At 36.8% G+C, this 20,231-nt stretch overlaps 1 protein-coding gene and 1 long non-coding RNA gene across 2 annotated transcripts; both read left to right on the plus strand.

The window, feature by feature from the left end:
• The first annotated feature begins 1,096 nt into the window (after positions 1-1,096).
• Positions 1,097-6,776, plus strand: LOC136280558 (uncharacterized). Its single transcript, XR_010717299.1, has 5 exons — positions 1,097-1,152; positions 1,256-1,308; positions 2,855-3,877; positions 6,203-6,294; positions 6,594-6,776. It is a non-coding gene; the product is annotated as an uncharacterized lncRNA (long non-coding RNA).
• Positions 6,777-16,078: 9,302 nt separating this feature from the next.
• Positions 16,079-19,125, plus strand: LOC131788486 (structural maintenance of chromosomes protein 2). Its single transcript, XM_059105580.2, has 7 exons — positions 16,079-16,282; positions 16,755-16,815; positions 17,026-17,280; positions 17,694-17,849; positions 18,019-18,174; positions 18,867-18,983; positions 19,115-19,125. Exons 1-7 carry the CDS (start codon positions 16,079-16,081, stop codon positions 19,123-19,125), a joined length of 960 nt encoding a protein of 319 aa, XP_058961563.2.
• The last annotated feature ends 1,106 nt before the right edge of the window (positions 19,126-20,231 follow it).

Consider the following 20,231-nt stretch of genomic DNA (forward strand, 5'->3'; position numbering starts at 1 on the left):
ACAAGCGAACTTTTCTGAGTGACGAACAGATATATTATCATATTCTTCATGTAACTGCCACGACGGTAAATCACCTGAGTTTGAAAGTGGTGCGCACGCATTCTATCCAAGTTTCTTGTTTTGAGAAGGCGAGTTCCGTTGAAGGGAAGAGTCTTTCTCTCTCCCCCCCCCCTCCTTTCTCACAACACCCCTTCCACTTCCATTGTTACTCTCTTACCAAACTGTAGGGTTTCTCAGCAATAAAGTAAAAACCGTTCGCGTTCCGATTTACTACGCCCCGACGGGAGGAAGACTTCCTTCGGCTACAGAGCGTATGAACGACCTCGCAGTCCTGGTGAGTTCGAATGAATGATCATTACAGTACACGAAATCTTATAACAACTTACAAGTTCCATAGCTTATCCAAAACAGACAACAATCATGCTGTGATTATGACACAGTATTTGTGTCCTAAGAGGATTTACGTTTAACGAGTGCCGTCTGAAAATGGTCTGAAATGGCAAACTTTTCATGACACTAAGCTACATGAGAGCCAGAAGGATTTATTATCAATAGGTGCAAGATGCGGTGTAAAGATGTTATTTCAATCCTATAATAAGCCCTGTAGATGACTCCATTTAAAACAGTGAATATTAAACTACATAGATATTAGACCTTCACCTCACTTCAAAAATCTCACCTGTAAAATGAGGCTAAGTGCGAAACTATTTTTGTGAAAATCCTTATCACGTCAAAATCCTTGTGATTGCCTTCGCTTTAAAACAGGGGCTTTGTTCGCGTTGAATATGGCCTATTAATTATCTTTTTTTTACTATCCACAGCTCAAATATGATTTAATTCTTTACTTTTTAACTTTCCCTTACGATGAGCAAGAATCCTCAGAATTTGCCTCGCGTCCATCGTGTGCCTTGCTCGCTTAATTATTAGTAACAGCGTGTCCAATAAGTATCCTGCAGGCACCATTTGAAGCGTGAATGTTTCAGACTTCCTTTCCTGCAATGTTCTTTAGTTGAAGTTTATCTGACAGTCATTTACTATCCGCTCGATTATCTACTCCCTCTCAGACCGCTAAAATTTCCCATATGTCTTTGCGGGTGCAGCACCGCTCGTCGGCATGATGAATGTCTTTTGATTCTCTCTCTACTTTGAAAGGTTTGTACCCAAATTTCAAGGCTATTTGGTCCTGAAATGTTACTTTATTAGGATTTAAACGTATTCTTGCTTACAGGGTCAAATATTTTATCTTTGTTTACAGTGTACTTCGACGACAAGGTCTCTTCCAAAGTTTGTTTACATGTTCACAATATGGTAAGCTGCAAGAGTTTTTTAAAAGCATCTTAATTGTTTAAACAAGTTATACGATGTTCACAAGAGCAATTTATTGAAAGTATTAGCTTCAGGACATTGTATAATAACAGTTTGGGATCAGTTGTAATATTAATATTCAAAAGGGCTGAATTGCAGAATTTCTTGTGCTATTTTGCATACTAAGAATGACATCCGTATCTCTAGGGATCCCATATGTGATCTGGAAAACGTGGAAAGCCTTGAATTTTTTAATAGGATTTTCCAGGTCTGAAAAGTCCTGGAAAAAAGACTATTGATCTTTGAAAGTGTTAATAATCTGGAAATAGGAATTAATTTCTGAAAAAGGGTACAAGCCCTGATCTCATATGCGCTGCATTTGCTATTTCATTGATCCCACATGGAAGGACAGGCTCCAAGAAGTGACTCTCTTCGTGTTTCCATTTTAAGCTTTAACTTTGTTCAAATCTTGAAGCTTTAAATTTGAGTTTTGACTGCTAAAAACTAAATGACAAGCTGATGTTGGGTTTCTTACAAAATCAATCATGTTTTCATGTTATGGGTAGAGAAGATGGGTGTGATGGGAGGTTCAAGGCCGTTATCAGGACTCATTTATGGAAATGTTTGAAAATTCATTTGGCTGGGGAAATTAACACTCTTTGGTAAAAAGTTTGGGATTTAAAACATTTATGACTGTGGCAACTGAGTCATGGCTTGTGTGGGCCCTAGCTACCTGACTACTGTATCAACTTTGTTACCCAAACAAAAATATGCAAAAAAAAAAATGCCTTCATAACTCCTGTTACAGTGCCAATGAGAGCACATCTTACAGGCTAATGTAAGCTGATAATCTGTCTTTTTCGTTTGTCTAAATTTCTGGTGATTTTTAGTCAATTTGTTGATGAACCTATCCACAAACCCACTTTTGACTCTAAATGAAAAATTTAACTAGTTCAACTTTTTGCTCACTGTATTTTCCAGTAAGGTAACTGAAAATAAAGAAAATTATGTGTGCCACTTGGTAGGGGCATGAAAATTGTTAATTTTGATCCCTAAACAAACTTTTAAGACTGGAGATGACTCTTGCTTTCTCAGATGGCTGTTTCTCAACATTTCTATTAAATGATGGTTTAATGCAAAGTATTAAGCATATTTTGGTACAGCCTTAATTGGACCAGAGAGAGAAACAATTTTAAAATTTTGGTGCTTTTTACAAAATTCTTTGTATCATCTTAACAAATTCTCAAGGGTCACAACCTTGATTACTTTTTCCCAAATCAAGTTACCTTTCATCTAAATAGTTATCACTATAATGGCATCTGAAAGTGGTTGTAATTTAGAGGGATATAACTAAATAACTGTTTCAGATCTTACTAGAGTACCTTTCTATACAATATCATGTTAATTAAATAAGTGATTTTTTTACCATTTTTGTCATGCTCTCTAAATCAAGAAGCCTACAGCTGTATCTGTATTGAGGCACTTTCAACATGATATGATTAATTTATTTTTAATAGTTATTAACCAGTTCTCATTGTTTCTTTCCTAGGTAACAGAAGTGCTTGTCTTTGGCTGGTTGTTAAACTTGTACCTGCAACTTAAAAAAATCCTGAGTCTACAGAAAAGAAAAGAGAAGTGACAGAAAGCTGAAAGGATCTGGAACTGTTTGCAAAAGATGGGTGACTAATGGCTGACCCACATGGCTTCACCCATAAAGCCTCTTCCTCAGTCTTGATCTGTGATGCGATAACTTGGTCTACCAAAAAACAAAGAGAAATGTGTGAAAATTGTTTTGGAAACTGGACTGTCTTGCTGCGCTGAACAGGTCTTGAACTGTATACAAGAGATGGGTGACTAACAGCTGATCCATAATGGAGTCAGCTTCACCATTAAGTCTCTTGCTCAGTCTTGATCTGGGATGCTAAGACTTGGTCCACCAAAAAACAAAGAGAAGTGTGTGAAAATTGTTTTGGAAACTGGACTGTCTTGCTACGCTGAACAGGTCTCGAACTGTATACAAGAGATGGGTGACTAACAGCTGATCCATAATGGAGTCAGCTTCACCATTAAGTCTCTTGCTCAGTCTTGATCTGGGATGCTAAGACTTGGTCCACCAAAAAACAAAGAGAAGTGTGTGAAAATTGTTTTGGAAACTGGACTGTCTTGCTACTCTGAACAGGTCTCGAACTGTATACAAGAGATGGGTGACTAACAGCTGACCTGTAATGAAGTCAGCTTCACCATTAAGTCTCTTGCTCAGTCTTGATCTGGGATGCTAAGACTTGGTCCACCAAAAAACAAAGAGAAGTGTGTGGAAATTGTTTTGGAAACTGGACTGTCTTTATGTAGCGTAGAGATCTTGAACTGTGTATAAGAGATGGTTTCTTACAGCTAGCCAATCATGTCCCTGATGTATTGAAGAAGCTATACCTATGAGAATTTCGTTGATCCCCTTTGAAATACTCTGGCGACAAAATTTTGAATTGCTCCATTTCATCATGAAATTCAAGGTAGAAGCAGTTGGATCCAAAGGGATGACCTAATGTCAAGAGGAAGGACATTCCGGAGGAAGGTAACAGCTTGTCTTTATGTTTTTACATCTTTATGTTTCCCTAGAATTATATTATTATTCCAAGAGTATACCAATTTACCCTATTAAGGCATCGGAGAATGGAGCAATTTAGTGGCCTGACCGAACGATCCAAACTTTGATTTATTTGGTTTCCGTTTTTTTAGGCGAACTTTAAAGTGCAAAGAACTCTTTTGTTGGTCATAGGGAACACTCTTATAGTTTCCTTTGTGTTGTTTTCGTCTTTCCCGCACGCCCTGTACGATCGACACGATGCTCAGATAAGCCTGTAGGGTGTATTTCGAAAACTACCGGCCAAAATGCTAGAAAATTAAGTAATGGTGGTATAGAAACTCCCTTACTCAATTGTTTAACATATAACACGTGTGGACATTTTTTCATTTTTGTTTTTCGCTCGCCCCTAAGAGGCTCAGAAAAAAAACTACGCAAATTCCCAAAATTTCCGCGCTTATTATAGGTAAAATAATTGATTAGATGTATATTATTGCGCAGTACATTCGGCCTTTCAAGCGTTTGTATTCAACTGATCTGGAGATATTCAGCCAACTAAAATAGCTACACTTAACTCTAGACTGAATGCAGGACTGGACTTTGGACTGGAAAATAGGATAAGATGGACTTTTGACTTTTGATTAATTTAGTTGACTAACAAAATTGATGATTGTGAAGAATTGTTCAAGGAATTGAGAATTGAAACATCATTTGCGGTTCTCATGTTTTCGTAGGGGTGTTCTGATGAATTGACTCTTCGATCGGTGAGAGATTCAAAAGGTGACAGATTCGAAAGTATACGCATGCTTAGATGCCGATCTCAGCGAAGTTCTACTCCATAGCGTAATGTTTTGCGACAAAGAAAATAGGGATCTTTCGAGTAAGATTTACCGCGTTTCCTTCGGTGGAATTTCCTAAGATTTGCTGGACCGTTAAACATATTTGAGCCCTCCCAAGTGCCTGATGATGAAAAAATTTATAAGATCAAATTTGAGATAGAGGAAGAAAACACAAAATTGCAAATTGCGAGGAGCTGCCTTTGTAACCCCTACTGTGAAAAATTTGAGAGATTTCACCGAAGCAAAATAAAGAAAATCAAAGGCAAAACCAAATTATAGCTGGCGAGCGCCTCTCTACATGGAGCCTTAGCTTAATAACGAAAATCATTTTGATAATATATATTACAGCAAACGGTAGTTCGAACACCTCCCTCATCGCCTTTTGATGGCTTTTAGTGACCTTGAAAAGCGAATGCGTAAAAATTTTCTAGAAAAACAATTACGCTGGGGCGCCAACATTGAGCAAAAACCCTATGGAGCCTCCTAAAGATTGCATATAATGTTATTTGCCAGTCTAGCCCTTCCATTCTTAGCGAACACTCCAGTTTCGATTCTCAAGCGAATCTTTTCAACTCCTTCTATGATAAACTCCTAGTATAATGGTAGTATGGACTAACAACATTCTGTGGAGAAAGTATATTTTGACGCTTGCATACATCCTGTATAGTTGGAAAAATTTTTGTCATAAGTTGTTTGACAGCAATATTAGATAAAAAAAATTACTTAACTGTTAATTATCAAATAATTATATCTGTTCAAAACGGTATCATTATTCAAAAACAAAAATCCAAAGTCCAGTCTAGAGCAGTCCAGCATTTCTGGCCGAAAAACTCGAATATTGTACTACTACTCCATATCGAAAACAAACCAAAGTTGTGGGGTACTTTGTAAAAAGCCACCTCAACGGCTCTGACGTTTCGGACACTGGACTAGTTGATTCAGATTTGGAATTTCGTTATCGTCAAGTGATAAACAGCCCTGTGAAAGTGAAACAGGAGTTGTTACAGGTTTTCATCGCAACGCGTTTAATTTGTCATAATTAACGTACACCTATTTTTCTCTTTCTTTTTCAAGGGTCTCGCGTATTTCAACTTTTTTTCGGAAATAACTTACGTCAAGGCATACAGAATAACTGTTGTAAATCGTACCTCTTTAACCCTTAAAAAAGTTTATCCTTTCCATTTAGATAAATGTCGAACGCACTTTGATTTTTCCTTGAAAAAAAAGATTGGTAAAAGAAAATTTCTTTAGCTGACTTTGAATTCTTGATTTGTGATCGTGTGCTAATCCATTGCGCCAAGCAATGCAAAGATAATCCATTACGGTCAAGCAATGCAAAGATAGTGAAAAGTTACCGTGAAAAGCATGTGTTGCTTTTTGTTAATCAGCCAACTCGCTTAACTTGTTTTTGTTGAAGGAATCAAATTTGCATGTTGTCTCTTTTTTTTTTGCATACTCCTTATCCTCAATGTAAAAGTAGAAGAAAGCGGAGACGAAGTCTGAGAAGTGAGGTGGCTTTGGTGACGGTTTGCCCGCAAGTTTTCCAATGAACATGGGGAGAATGCTCGAGTAAGTTTTTAGCTTTATTTTATTGTTAATGCCCCGCCCTGAAATCTTCGAGAAGCCAACTACTTCATTAAGCGACGGTTGAGACTCACAAATTTGAAGGAAACCTTACTGGATTATTTCTTAGCAGAGAAGCTGGTCTGGACATTCGCATTTAACTTTGATGAGAAATGTTATTTTAAGTAGAACCAGTATAATTCTCATCAAGAGATTATCAGTTGATATTCTCTTGTTCTCACATGATGCCCTTTTTAATAATATTATAGAAATTGAGTAGTTCGTTTATTCCTTTTTTTTCGCAGGTATCTCTGCCCGAAGTTACAATCAAATATTTCAACCATGGAAAGAAGTCTAAAAACTCCAAACTTTAAGTACGGACGGACATCCTCGTTTTACTTGAAGCAAACAATTTTCCAGTCTTTTGGCGGGAAACACTTATGGCTTATTTCGACCTCTAGTTTACTTTTAAGATGCCGCGAGAAATGACTATCTCAAGCAAGAGACCAAGGAAAAGTGTCAACCACGAAAGAAACGGAAAATCGAGGGTCGATCCGCCACCGTCCCCCTCCACACCCACCTCTTATAGACAGTTGTTTTGTACTTTTAGACAAGTTTAACATTGTGGTACGACATATCGTAATAAGAAAGTGTCTAAAAACACGCATGTGTTTTAAAGGATGTAGTTTTACCATAAGGATGAACACGTCTTAAATTACAAAACAACTGTCTATAAGAGGCGGGTGTGGTGGGGGACGGTGGCGGATCGACCCCCAATTTTTTCGTTCCTTCCGAGGTTGACATTTTTTCCTGGTCTCTTGCTTGAGATGGTCATTCCTCGTGACATCTAGAGGGAAAACATACAATAATTTTCACCAGGAAGTGGAGTAATGGTTGTTACAAACAGAAACCTTAGACATTTTCTTGAGCCTTTTGCTTAAATGCTGCTTTATTTCGTAATATTCACCTCACAATAGATCAGTAACATTTTCAAATCGAAACCTCTTCCAATCTACTGTAAAAGTCCTGGAATGTTCGAAAATTTCCCCCTCCTTTACACGCTGATACTTTCTTTGACATTTTGTTTTCTTCTTTCTTTCTCTTACAATCTGAAGGAAACTGTGCAACATACAAATAATGAATATATGTCGTATGTAACAGGCAATAAATCAATAAAATATATGTCACTGCCAAACAAGTTCAAGTGTAATTTATGGGATAAAAAAACACGGGAAATATTTCAAAAAGCTGGAAGAGGAAAAGTAAGCGAGAATACAGGAGCATTTGACATATCTGATCCACGGCGAAACAGTTCACTGCTCGACGAAACTAAACATACTTACTGATGACCAAAACGGGAAACTTCGAAAGAATAACGATTTCTGTTCTGGGCGTCGAACAATATCACAGCAATTATACTCACCATTCTCCTTCTCCCTTGACCTTCATTTTAAACTTAAGATCTTTGCGTTACCTGAAAGAAAAGTAAAAAATAACAAGCGGCAACCAGAGTAAAACAAATTAACATCTACTACAACTATACACTCTTTACCTACACCATGATGGCAACGAGAACGTGGTGAAACAAAAGATTTAATGACCAAAATAATAGCTCAGCACGTTCGATTAAAACTTCGTACATTTCCTAGTTGTCCTCAACGAAAAAACAACGATAAACCCTGGAATCCTGACGGCCAATTATTTACGCATCTTCTTAGAATTTAACGACACCTTCACATAAACCCTGAAGAGAAAGTCGGACGCAATTAAAGACGATAAAGACTGCGAGCCACTCGCCAAACTTCATTACAGATGTTAAGTTATTTTGTAATCAAAGATTTCTCAGCGTTGCCGTCACGAATGCGTAAGGTTCTGAGTAGTGACGACATGTCCTAACAATAAATCCATTTTCATCGCAATCAGGCAAATTGGGAAAACGGAAATCTGTAAATGGGAAATGTAGACAATTGTCCGCCTTCCTTCGTATCGTTGAAGTAAACTGTAACCACAAACATTTATCTTAGACATAGGGAATGTACAGATGATATCTCTCGGTCTGTATTGAATAGAATTTCGCTCAAATCCCAATCACAGAAATAACATACTTGGCATTCTTTATTTTTGACGTAAAAGTGTTCTTGAGCCTGTTTTCTTCTCTCCTCTAAAAAATATAATGTCCGCACCTTTATCCTCACAACATTCATCTAGAAGAAAGAAACGGAACAACAAACTCTAAAGTAAAGAGCTGACAAAAATGTAACGACCTTAAAATAATACATTACATACAACAACAGGAAACTATTTATTAAAAAAAAAAAAAGACAAAAAGCAACAACAAAAATACGTTTTAAAAAACCCAATACAATACAGCATCAATCAACGTGTATAGCATAAACACGTTTTATTACAATTCGAAACACCTCGTCTGACACTCGTCAAAACAATTTGGAAGGAAGCCCCACCCAAGAACACAAAAATGGCAACGAAGTTTCAGTGGAAATATCAAACTAAGATGCCTTTTCTACCAAAAAATTGAGAACACCATTTTATAAATTTGCGCAATGAGACACCCACTTTTTTAAACATATGGACTAAACAACAAAACGAAGTCTACTCGCACTTGAAGGAATGACACCAGAAAAACTAATAAAATTAGTGCTTCCTAAACTTTCATTTGTTCCTTAAAAAAACGTGACGGAAATTTCAACCACGTGAAAGTTTATACGTTCTTTGCAGCATGTAAAACTTTAAAAATAGTTATTCAGTTTGGTCTTTTAATACAATAATTCACCTCAACTTCACAGAATAACTGATTAAATAAGTCTCTTCCAGTAACTATACAACGTGACAACAGTCAAACAAACTGAGTCGAATTTATCATCCACACTAAAAGATATCATGGACTAAATTTTCAATAATTACTCACGAGTAGAAAATTCTAACTTGTTGCTGAATGATAACGGTATCACTGACCTTGTGACTTTCAATCCACTCTTGCTTCAATTACAATCAGGCACATTTAATGTTTTCAAGCAATCCCCTGTGTAATGACAAAAGATATCAGCACTAAGGATTTTCTTTCAAGTTCTGCCTCTCGACAATTAAAACACATTTTACCATAGCAGGGCGAGGAATTTGTTTGAGACATGTGACTTAAAGTCGATGTAAATGGACAAAGAATTGAAATAATGGAACTGATTTCTTATAAAATTACTGATTTTGTCCATGGCTTCATTGGCTTTCACCTAGCAATTTGAATTCAGCATCATCACACCTCATCCACTGATCATCTTCAAGGCTTGACCACCCAGCCACTTAGACCACAAGCTAGTCACTCTATTATTAAATCAGTCACACATTCAGCCCGTCAGTTATCAAGTATTCTGCTAGTCAGCCATCCAGTATATCGCATACCCTTATTAAACCAGTCAATTGGTCATTACTTGGCCAGGTGGGAAGTTAGACAGCAAGTCACAATGCCAGTTTAAACATCTGAGAAAACTTAACTGCCATACCTCAAGCTTGGATGTCTGACTGGCTCATTGCTTGGCAGGGAGATTCTTTAATAGCTGACTATTAATTTGATTGACATTAATTTTATCCAAGTGTGGCCATACTTTAACTGTGTGCATTTTGAAAAGAAAATTAACAGTCAGCTATTAAAGAATTTCCCTGCCAAGCAGTGAGCCAGTTAGACATTCAAGCGTGCAATCAACAAGATAGTCTTTAAAACAGCCAGACCATCCACTAATCAGAGCACTGTCAGTCATTCAGTCCTCCAGTAAACCAGTCAGTATGTCAGAGAGTTTGTCAGCTAGCCAGTCAAAAAGTCTACCAGCCAGCCAGTCAGTCACCCACTTGTTCCACTTGGACTAGAAAACTAGTCCATTAGTTGGTCAGTAAGTCAGCCAGTGTCTTACAAATCGAATAGACTAAATATGAGGTCCGTCTGTCTGTCATTAGGCATACCCATAGCAGTCAATAAGTCAGTCAGTCAGATGGTCAGTAAGCCAATAAAACATTCCATCAGCTAGCCAGCTGGCCACTTAGTATTTTGGTCAGTCACTCACTGAGTCAGCCTGTCAAACAGTCAGTAAGAGAATTAGTCTACAATCAGTCACCCAGTCAGTGAATTAGTATTTGGTGGACAAATCACACTATCTATGTGTCTGTCTGCACATTACAGGATAATTTGGTCTTATCAAATGAGTTGATAAAGTAAACTGGCCCCTGTAAAGGATTTCTTAACCCTTTAGCTCCCAGAAGTGACTAACAAGTAACTTCTCCCTATAATATCCATACATTATCCAGCAAGCAGGTAATGACAATACTAACACTTATCAGGTAGAAGTTTATATCTTGATCCAACACCCAATTCTTCCAACTAATTTACAAGGAGATGTGTAGTGGTTAAAAGGAGAATTGACAATCATATCTTAGGAGTTAAAGGGTTAAGCTGTTATTTAGTTAGGGTGAATTTCAGCACATCACTCTGCTAGCCAGTCGGCCAATCAGTAAGGTAGTCTGTCAGCCAATCAGTAAGTTAGTCAGTCAGACAGTCAGTGATTTAATCACTCAATGATCAAAACATCTTGTCAATCCACCAGTTTAAATTAAATCTTGGGCTTTGTTATGCACAAAATAATTTGTTTCACAACACATTCTTCTTTCTTTCAATTGGTTTATCATGTGCCTTATAACCTCTAGGACAAATGTTGAACCATGAAGATACTGCAAAACAAACATTAAGTAACACTGGGTCAAAATTGGGCAGCTCAGCATTCTACTGTTACACTCACTCAATCACTTTTACATTTCAATGACACATGAGGCTTCAAATCCTTTGGAGGCGGTAGCCACAAAAATGTTAAGAGGAGGACTTTTGCCAAATCAAAGATGGTTTGGGACACTGGCCCTATGTAAGCATTTCAAAAATGTATTATTTCAAATTGTATAACCAGTCTAGTCCAACATTTGAAATAAGAAAATTGTTTCATTTACTTTTCAGTAAAACCTGTATTCTTCTTTTGGTCTTTGTAATGCCTTACTGGTGTACAAAAGTTGCACACTCACTAAATTCAAGGCTTAAAGCTTGAAATTTGATCTTAATGCACACAAGTTTCACTTTTAAAATACAAATTGCTAAGCAGAGGTGGGACAGTTCATTACTATGTAACAACATCACACATTCCATTCATTAGTTTCAATGTATAAATAATGCAAAAGAAAAGATTTTGAAAATGAGTCAAGCCACATTAAAAGCTTTCTTATTAAAAGATTTATTTTGTCCTGGTGTTAAAATTCAGCCTTTTGTGTACACCCTAGCATTGCAGCTTTTTATTTTTTGTACAAATGTGAATTCACATATTGGTACTTCTTCTGGTTCTGTTCTCTCTTTTCAGTTATAGCTGCAATAAAAAACTAACAACTTGAAACTTTCTCAGTTGCTCAGTCCTGTCAATCATGACACAAACAACAGAATACACAAAGTTGAAAATCATTTTGCTTCCTTCTAAATCTAAAAGCATCAATGCAATTGCATGCCAACTTAAAGAGGAAAAGGTGAGGATTACCTGTCAAACCATAGCAAACCAGTTAGTTGGTAAGTTACCCAGGCACAAAGTAATCAGTCACGGGACCCCTGTCAGTCCAACTGCCTGTTTAAATGTCTCAGATAACATTACACAGGGCTAAAAATTAACTCCAGTGCTTGGTGGCCACTCGTGCCAGTTTCCTTGAATTTCTTAATGGTCCATCCCAAAATGAAGTGGCCCTTGATTTCCTCTAGTTTACAATGAAAAACTTGAATAAACACCCCATAGCTTTTAATGGAGTGTTAACTAAAAGGAAAGAAAAAGCTTGTGAGATCACTGTTAAAACGGCTCAAAATTTCCACTTCAGAACTAAAAAGTTCACTAAAATAGATGATCTTAGAGTCCAAGCATAGAAACAAAGAGAAAGGTAGTCCAATTAAACAACATATTGAGCTTTATTTTTAACTTTGCACTTCACATAATTTACATTGCAACTTTTCAAAATTCTGTAGCATAGTTGCACATCAGGCATTCAAACCTTAACTTTTGGTGGCCCTGGTCAGTTTTAACTTGCCACTGGTGACTGTGTGACCGCCAGTTTTTAGCCCTGCATTACAGTCATTACCTCTAATAAACATTTAACCAGTCTGTGTACCAGTCAAAAACTTTGTTTGTCCCTTCAGGTTGGTCAGTCATTTCCTCAACTGACAGTTAAGTTGGTTTGTTTCTCAATTTAAGACATTGTTGGCTGGCCTGTCCATGAGGGGACCAACTGACAGTTAAGTTGGTTTGTTTCTCAATTTAAGACATTGTTGGCTGGCCTGTCCATGAGGGGACGCAAGCAGCCTCAACTGTAAGTACTTTTTAGAAATGCTAGGATATTATCCTAGCATTCCTAACATTCCAAACTGCGTGAGAGTGTCAAAATCCGTCTGTGTGTCACAGAATTGTCACTAAACCTAAAGTATGCCAGATGAGGGTGAATAAATATAAGAAGATAAATGAATTAATGCCTGATATCAAAATGTCATCAGCTAATGCTTTTGTTTCACACGCAATCAATAGTGCCTTTATTCCTCAGCCAGTTCCTTTGTGTCACATTGTAGATTATAAAGAGAAATATATCCACAAGATAAAAGCCACGGATAAAAACATTTTATTGAAGTTTATAGAATGTCGTAATACAGGTTAAAGCAGGGAAAAAGATTACAGATGAGTAGCACTTATCTTGACATATTATCACACCATCAACAACCGCAAGAGATTATCTCTGCATGAAGAGATACTTACAGTTGAGGCCACTTGTGTCCCCTCATGGTTGGTCAATTAGCCAAGTAGCTGATGAGTCAGTCAGTTGGCGATAGTTGTCAGCAACTCAGTCACACAGAGTATTTGTCAGTTTAATGACCTGTAAAATCAATACCACCATTCAGTCTAACAGGTAATCAAATTGTTAACATCTTTTAGCTACAAACACTCTATCCAACAGCCATCAATTCTGAGAGAAATACATTATTCCAGTAAAACTGTTAGGGTCAGTATGTCACTCAGATGAGCACTGATTATGTTTTTCATGTTGGAGTCCTTGGAAATCTTAATTAATACTCTCTTTATATTTCTTTCCCTCAAATTTCTTTTCCTTCATCCACTGTCATTGCTTTTATTTCAAACCCAAGAGGGAAAGGTAAAAAGAAAATTTCATTAATAACAAATATGCTCAATTATGCATCAGGACATTCCATAATTTTTTTGTGAGTTATGTGAAAAGCTTCTGCAGGGGTGATGTTAAAAGTTTCTTAGAGGGTGGTGCTCATCTAAAAATCCTCATATTCATAAATATATGTAACACAATGAACTGCGCAAAGTACTGATGCATTAATATTGAACAACAAGTTGTATATTCCTGATCAAACTTCGACGTGCAATAGCTCCACTATTCACTTCCATGTCGATTTTTGGAATGACAAGCTTATTCAAAACAGTTTTAAGATTTCCATTTTAACTTGACGAATACAGTAAACTTTCAAGGGCCCTTTGGGAAAATCTTTCAACAGTATAAAACAATAAAAGTAAACAACACTGTAAAGCTAAAATAATGTAAAAGCCAACTAATTACTTATTTCAAAGATTTGGTTTAATGGTAAGCAAGCAGAAGCCCTAAGTAAAAGCAAAATTGACAAAGCTTAATAAACAGAATAACCTGCCTTAATATTCACATGCATTAGCAAATAAACTGCACAGTACCAATCAGGAGTTGATGGACTGCAAAAGGGAAGGGCTTTTACTATACCTGTTGGGTGCCGAGGAAATCTATCAGTACTTTGACTCAGAGCCACCAAACTTGCAAAAGCAATGATCAAGTTCTATTCCAATATGTTTTTATGATATACATGTATCTTCAATGAATAGTATTAATTTATGCAAATATGCTGCAGGTTTTCCAGATTTTTTTGCAGATGAGCTCCTCCCAGATTTGTTTAAAAAAAAAAATTGGGGGTAAAATGGTGCATGTATATTACACGGGTTTCTACCAAAAATACAAACCAGACAAGTTTGTAACCTGAACCAAAAAACATACTTTGTGTGGTTATCTCAGATAGTCTCCCTGACCAAAATAATTGTTTTTTTTTCTGCTGAAAAAATGAATTACTTCTTTCTCTAAAAAAAATTCCAAGGTGACAATGCGGTAACACCTAAGTTGTCAAGTTGTCTTTCCTTCAATATCAAGAGTTACACCACAATAAAATTTGCAGCATACACTGAATCTATCTGGACTACGTACCTTGCTGCTGTACAGAATTATTTTGTGTAACAGTCTGTAACACATTTTAATATTCCTTTACCATTTGGAGAAGGATCTACAGTATTTGAACCTATTCAAAGTCCACTCTGATAAAAGACGACTTTGTGGTTTGTGAAGATAATCTCCAAGGTCAAGCAAGAGGATGATTTTTCTGTTGGTTTTCGATTTTTTTTGAAGATTGAATTCACCAATAATGCCAGAGTGTTACAGAAGAAGACTGGTGTCTAAAGTTGCCAGTTACAAAGGGTAAGCTTTAGTTCATACGTTTCACTATATTCGTATGATTATAGTTTCAAATCTTCCAATGCTTATTACCAGAAAATTAGATTTCATACTAGACTGGGCAATACATGCGCCAAACTTTAAACCCCGCAGGCAGATTATTAAAGACTCCACTCGCAAAGGTTCAAACACAAGCCGTTCGGACAACAAAATGATGTCCTCTACTAAACATAGAAAAAACTTCCCTTTTGAAAGCAAATACACATAAATAACGAGTTTCAATATCATACAACCACCTAATTGTATGATACTGGATAAAATAAAGTTGAATTATGCGCGTGATGATAAACTTGAATCACGTTGTAAGAGTGATTTTAAATTGTAATTTACCTGCAACCTGACGATGCTGATTTACGAGCCATATGTATCTAATATGAATGTCATTCTGGCTACTTGTGAGTGAGCAAAACAGCTCAGCCGATGTTTACCACGAATCAAAGTAGGACTTGGTAAAAGTGTAAATAAACAAACAGTCAAATCTGCCGCGCACACGTGAAAGATGGCAATAGAAACTACGATCGCAAAGATCCGTGGGTAAACACTGCCTACTAAAAACAGGGGAACATAAAAAAAATAGGAACATTGGAACAAAGGAACAAAAGAGCAGAGGAAAAAGGAAAAAAGAGAAAGAGAAGAACAGAGGAACGGAAAAACAGAGGAAAAGAAGAACAGAGGAACAGAGGAAAGGGGGGAAAGGCGAAGCGTGAGGGTACAAGTCAGATTTGTAAGAAAGCTTCAAAACTCGTCTAACTTAAAAATTTTGATAAAAAAACATGGCGAAATAGAGTACATCACAGTCACTAAATGCACACACTACATAAAGGTTAACATGTATAATCTTGGCCACGGGAAGCAGCGAGAGATTATTAGAACCGATGAATCATTTGTCAGATCCATGAACTGTATCCAAGGAAAGCCCTTTTAAATCGCGAAAAACGTCCAGCGAACCGTAAATTCTTTTTGTGCGATTCAACATTCTGAAAGGGTTTTAATTTCTAACTCTGGCTTTGACGCTTCAACCAATAATCTAGTGCCCAGGCTAAACGCTTCAACTCCGGCGTGATGTCAAGAAGTGACGGCACAAACATGTTACCAAGCAACTGGTCATAAACAAATCGAAACTTTGTTTCGCATCTAAAGCTTCGTTCCTGCTGAAGCAAAGAGAAAGTGAATGGATTTTACATGTTCATCGAATGAGTCGAATGAAAATAAGAATTGCAAAATGAACAAAACCACTTTAGGCGACAAGGAGTCCGTGAAGAAATCCTGTGCCGCGAAAATATTTGATGAAGGAATCAATATTACTAATCGTTCCGCTGAGAATTATCACGAGCCTCTGGAGGCCTCACATGGAGCGCGGATCATGGCTAATGAGGTGGGCGTTCCCCGTTAGTTGAGCTTTTTCTTCCCTAAAATCACAATTTTGCACAACGGTTTTATGTAATGGGAGAAGCACGAAAAAAAAAAACTTTTGGTTTTTCGTGAACGCGCGAATGGACTTCATTAAATACATTTGCCGTAGAAATAAGTCAAAATTAGTTCAAATTGAATTGAAAATCGGTTTTCTCCAAATTTAGCTCAGGTTTGAGTCCGTCAAACATTTGAGAATAATTGAACGCAAATGGAAATTTTTTGCATCAAAGGTTTTCAGGCAAATGAGTTTGAAAAAATATCTTCATGAAGAGACTGAAAAGCGCGAGGAGCTAAAATTCTTAGATTATGACGCCACTCATTAACATTCCAACATTTTTCGGCCGGAAGTTAATAATGTCCTGCATCCCAAATCTTCTTGTTTACTTTTAACTTCGGTTATTCCAAAATAATTGTTTTGACATACTTTCTTCCAGTCTGCGAGAGAAAAGGAACAACTGGAACAGAAGATCACCTGCCTTGAAACAGAGATTAACGGTTAGTTTATGTAATGACGCATGCGCGAAGTGCGCGCGGGAAATCCTCTCTTCCTCCCTTCCCCCCCCCCCCCCATCCCGCCTCGATTCTCCTTCTGTCATTAATAATATCGTTTTTGTTATTTTTTCCAGATTTGTGTTATCATTCATAAATTGAATTTGATCCACCTTTCGTTTCAAGTATTCCTAAAATTTAGTTATATTTTGACAGCTAAAGAGAAGGAGAATGCCCTTCTAAAGGAAACTCTTTTTGAGAGAGACAAAGAAATTGTTGATCTCAAAGAAAAACTGTCCCAGCTACAACAAAACGGGCCAAGAAATCAGTTGGATTTTGCCAAGCAAATGGCAATAATGGATGAAAAGCTACAGGAGACAAGAAAGAACATCGAAGAACTCGAGAATGGCCTAAATTTCAGTTTACTGAAGAAGGAAACAAAATTCAAGAGCGAGCCACAAACATTTAACGGTGAGTAGGGAAAGCGGGATGGGACGGGATGTATCAACCGAGTGATGACCACGCGTTTTATACGACTGCCCCGTCTTTAGGATCCGGTTTAACGCTTCCGGGATACATGAGAGAACATACATGGCGAGAGAAATAAGGTCTGAAACACCTTTCACAGGCCAAGGAAGACAAAAAAATGTTTAAAATCGTTGTTCAAGCCGATAGCATGAGCATCATTTACGAGCGTGACTTAAAAGTACGTTCCCATTTCCCAAAAAGACGCGGCTTGAAAATATCATTTTCCATCCGTAAGACGAGAAAAGGGACTTTTGTCTTTAGTCTTTACATAAGCTTTTAAAAACGTTTGAAAAAGTGTTCTTTTATGCATTTGGTTTTATTGGTTCTGTTTCTGTTTTTTATTTGTTTTTAACAAGGCAATGGTTACTTTGATCCTCAACCATCATGGTTTGACACTCTATCAAACAACGCTGAATGTCGAGAAGTTGAAAACTTCCCAGTTACAGGAAAAGATCTTGAAGTTACGAAGAATGTCAAATTACATTCAAAGCCCTCCAATGAGCCAGCTAGAGGTATATGAAGAAGGAAACTTGTAAAATACTATTGCACACATTTAACAATCCACATCTGTGCGAGAGCAGAGTAGTCTGATGAGTGAAAAAACAATTTGAAATACTTACAATTGATAACGTGTCCTCCCATACACTATGATTTTCATTTATCTTTTCTTTTTACACCTAGACAAAGGTTACTTTGACCTTCAACCATCATGGTTTGACACTATATCAAACAACGCTGGATGTCTCAAAATTGATAACCTTCCAGTATTGGCAAAAGATCTTGAAGCTATGAGGAATGTTAAATCAAATTCAAAACCCTCCACTGCAGCAGCGAAAGGTATGAAGAAGGAAACTTGCGAAATACGATTCCTTAACAGTCTACATCTATGCGGAAGTTGGGTAGTCTGATGAATGACAAAAAATTTGGACACTAAAAATTGTCAATGTACCCTCCAGCTTAAGTCCCTCGCAAAATACTCACCTCATTTCAGCTCAATGAGGAACTCACTGATTTCACAATTAAGTTTACTATGAAATCTTAATAAGAAAACGTCATTAATTATGTATTGGCATTGAATGAAGAGGAAAAAAGTAAGGCGATTGAGTTTACAATTTGCTTTATCAGTTATATAAAAAAATGATGCAATTAAAACTTTGTATTTCACTCGTTTTATTTCTCCTTTAACCGAAGACTGTGTTGAGTTGAAATGTCAGTAATTTAAAAATACCGATGTGACTTTTTGTTTGAGTTCTCTCCTTCGGAATCATAAATCAAAATTTCAAGCTACATTGGCTCTTTCAGGAATGTCAGGTGTTCATAGGCTCCTAGAAATGTGTATTGATACATTTTTCATTCATCCTTAAGCAAACAAAACTGACGTCATGATGGACGTGCATGCAGTTGGGTAAATGCCACTGTGCCCATCCCTTCCTTCCCCTCCAGAGAAAGTCAAGCTTGTTTAGTAAGTGGTATTAATCTGTGACACGTCAAAGTTTGTAAAAAACAAAAATCTTTCTTGAATTGTACAGGGAGTCCATATTCTTACCGACGCCCACTACCTCCTATTTTGGCGAGTACTGTTCCCAGTGGAACTCAAGTAGGTTTCGCTTACCAGCAAATCAATCAACACTCCATTCCTCAAACTGGTAAGTTGCTAAAAATCAAATCGCCATAAACCCGTCAGTAATTCAGCAATGCGTTGACTGTGGTACTATTTTTATTTTCGTTTGACTTAAAATTGAGGAAGTGACTCTCTGATTCTCTTTTCTTTTTACAGATCACCTTTAATGCAGGCGACCCAAGTTCGACTCTCTCTAATTCTTAAAAATTTCAAATCCGGGCGTTGTTTGCTATTTTGAATTCTTTATAATGCATCGTCTTTGAAAACTTTTGTACGCAAATTGATCAAACAACCAAGTCTAACTGAACAAGAATTTCAATTTTCAGGACTTTGTTAGAAAAATTATTTTGTAAATATGTATATAGCATTGTCATGTTAGATAACTATTTGGTGAATGCTGAAAAAATTTGTTATCGTTTTTATTCAAATAAACATGAAATAGAAAATAAGCTATACTCCTGAAGACACAATCAGTTTAAAAAAAGTATACTGAGTATATCTGCTTTTAATTAGCGTGGTCTTTAACAACCCATTATTTATAAATAATTTAATAAATACCTCTCTAATATTAACTGAGTGCCGTTGTAATATTTTATTACACTCATTTTGAAATCACTGGTGGTCCCTATTATCTGATTGGCACTAATTGGTGCGATTTATTCACGAATCGCACAATTTTTGCTTTAAATAGCATCTTTTTCCCAGCCAATAAGGAGGCTACACTAAAAAACAAAACAACCAATCAGATTTCAAGGCTTGTTTAAAGTAACCCATCAAATTGCAGGAAAATGGAAGACAAAGACTATCATGTTGCAAATTTTGTTTCCAAAACTCTAATTTTTTCCCCCAGAAAAGGAATAAATTTAATTTCAAACCGGCTCAGTACTGCATCAATAAAATATTTGACCAAGTCCTGTATTTGGGCGATTTCAAAATGGATGTAATAAAGTGGTAATTGAACCTCGTGTCCTACAATTTTCGTCTGAAATCATACTTGTGATTTCAAATCGAACTCGCGCTGGGCGCTTCCATTTTGAAATCATGCGTATGATTTCAGCCCAAATTGCACTCCACTTAGTTCAATTACCATTATTTATTAACCTTCCGAAAGTTTTTATATCATTCAGTGCATGCGGATATGACAGTTCCGATAACAGTGAGAACTAACACAAAAAGGTGGAGTAAGTGTAAACTGGGCGTAATTGCCGCTGACTTGACATGTCTACATTCAGCCAACTCCTTTTCAAATGCAAAACCAGAGTAATCACGACGG

The sequence above is a fragment of the Pocillopora verrucosa genome, chromosome 4 (genome assembly GCF_036669915.1).
Source record: "Pocillopora verrucosa isolate sample1 chromosome 4, ASM3666991v2, whole genome shotgun sequence".
In the NCBI taxonomy this organism is placed as follows: domain Eukaryota; kingdom Metazoa; phylum Cnidaria; class Anthozoa; order Scleractinia; family Pocilloporidae; genus Pocillopora; species Pocillopora verrucosa.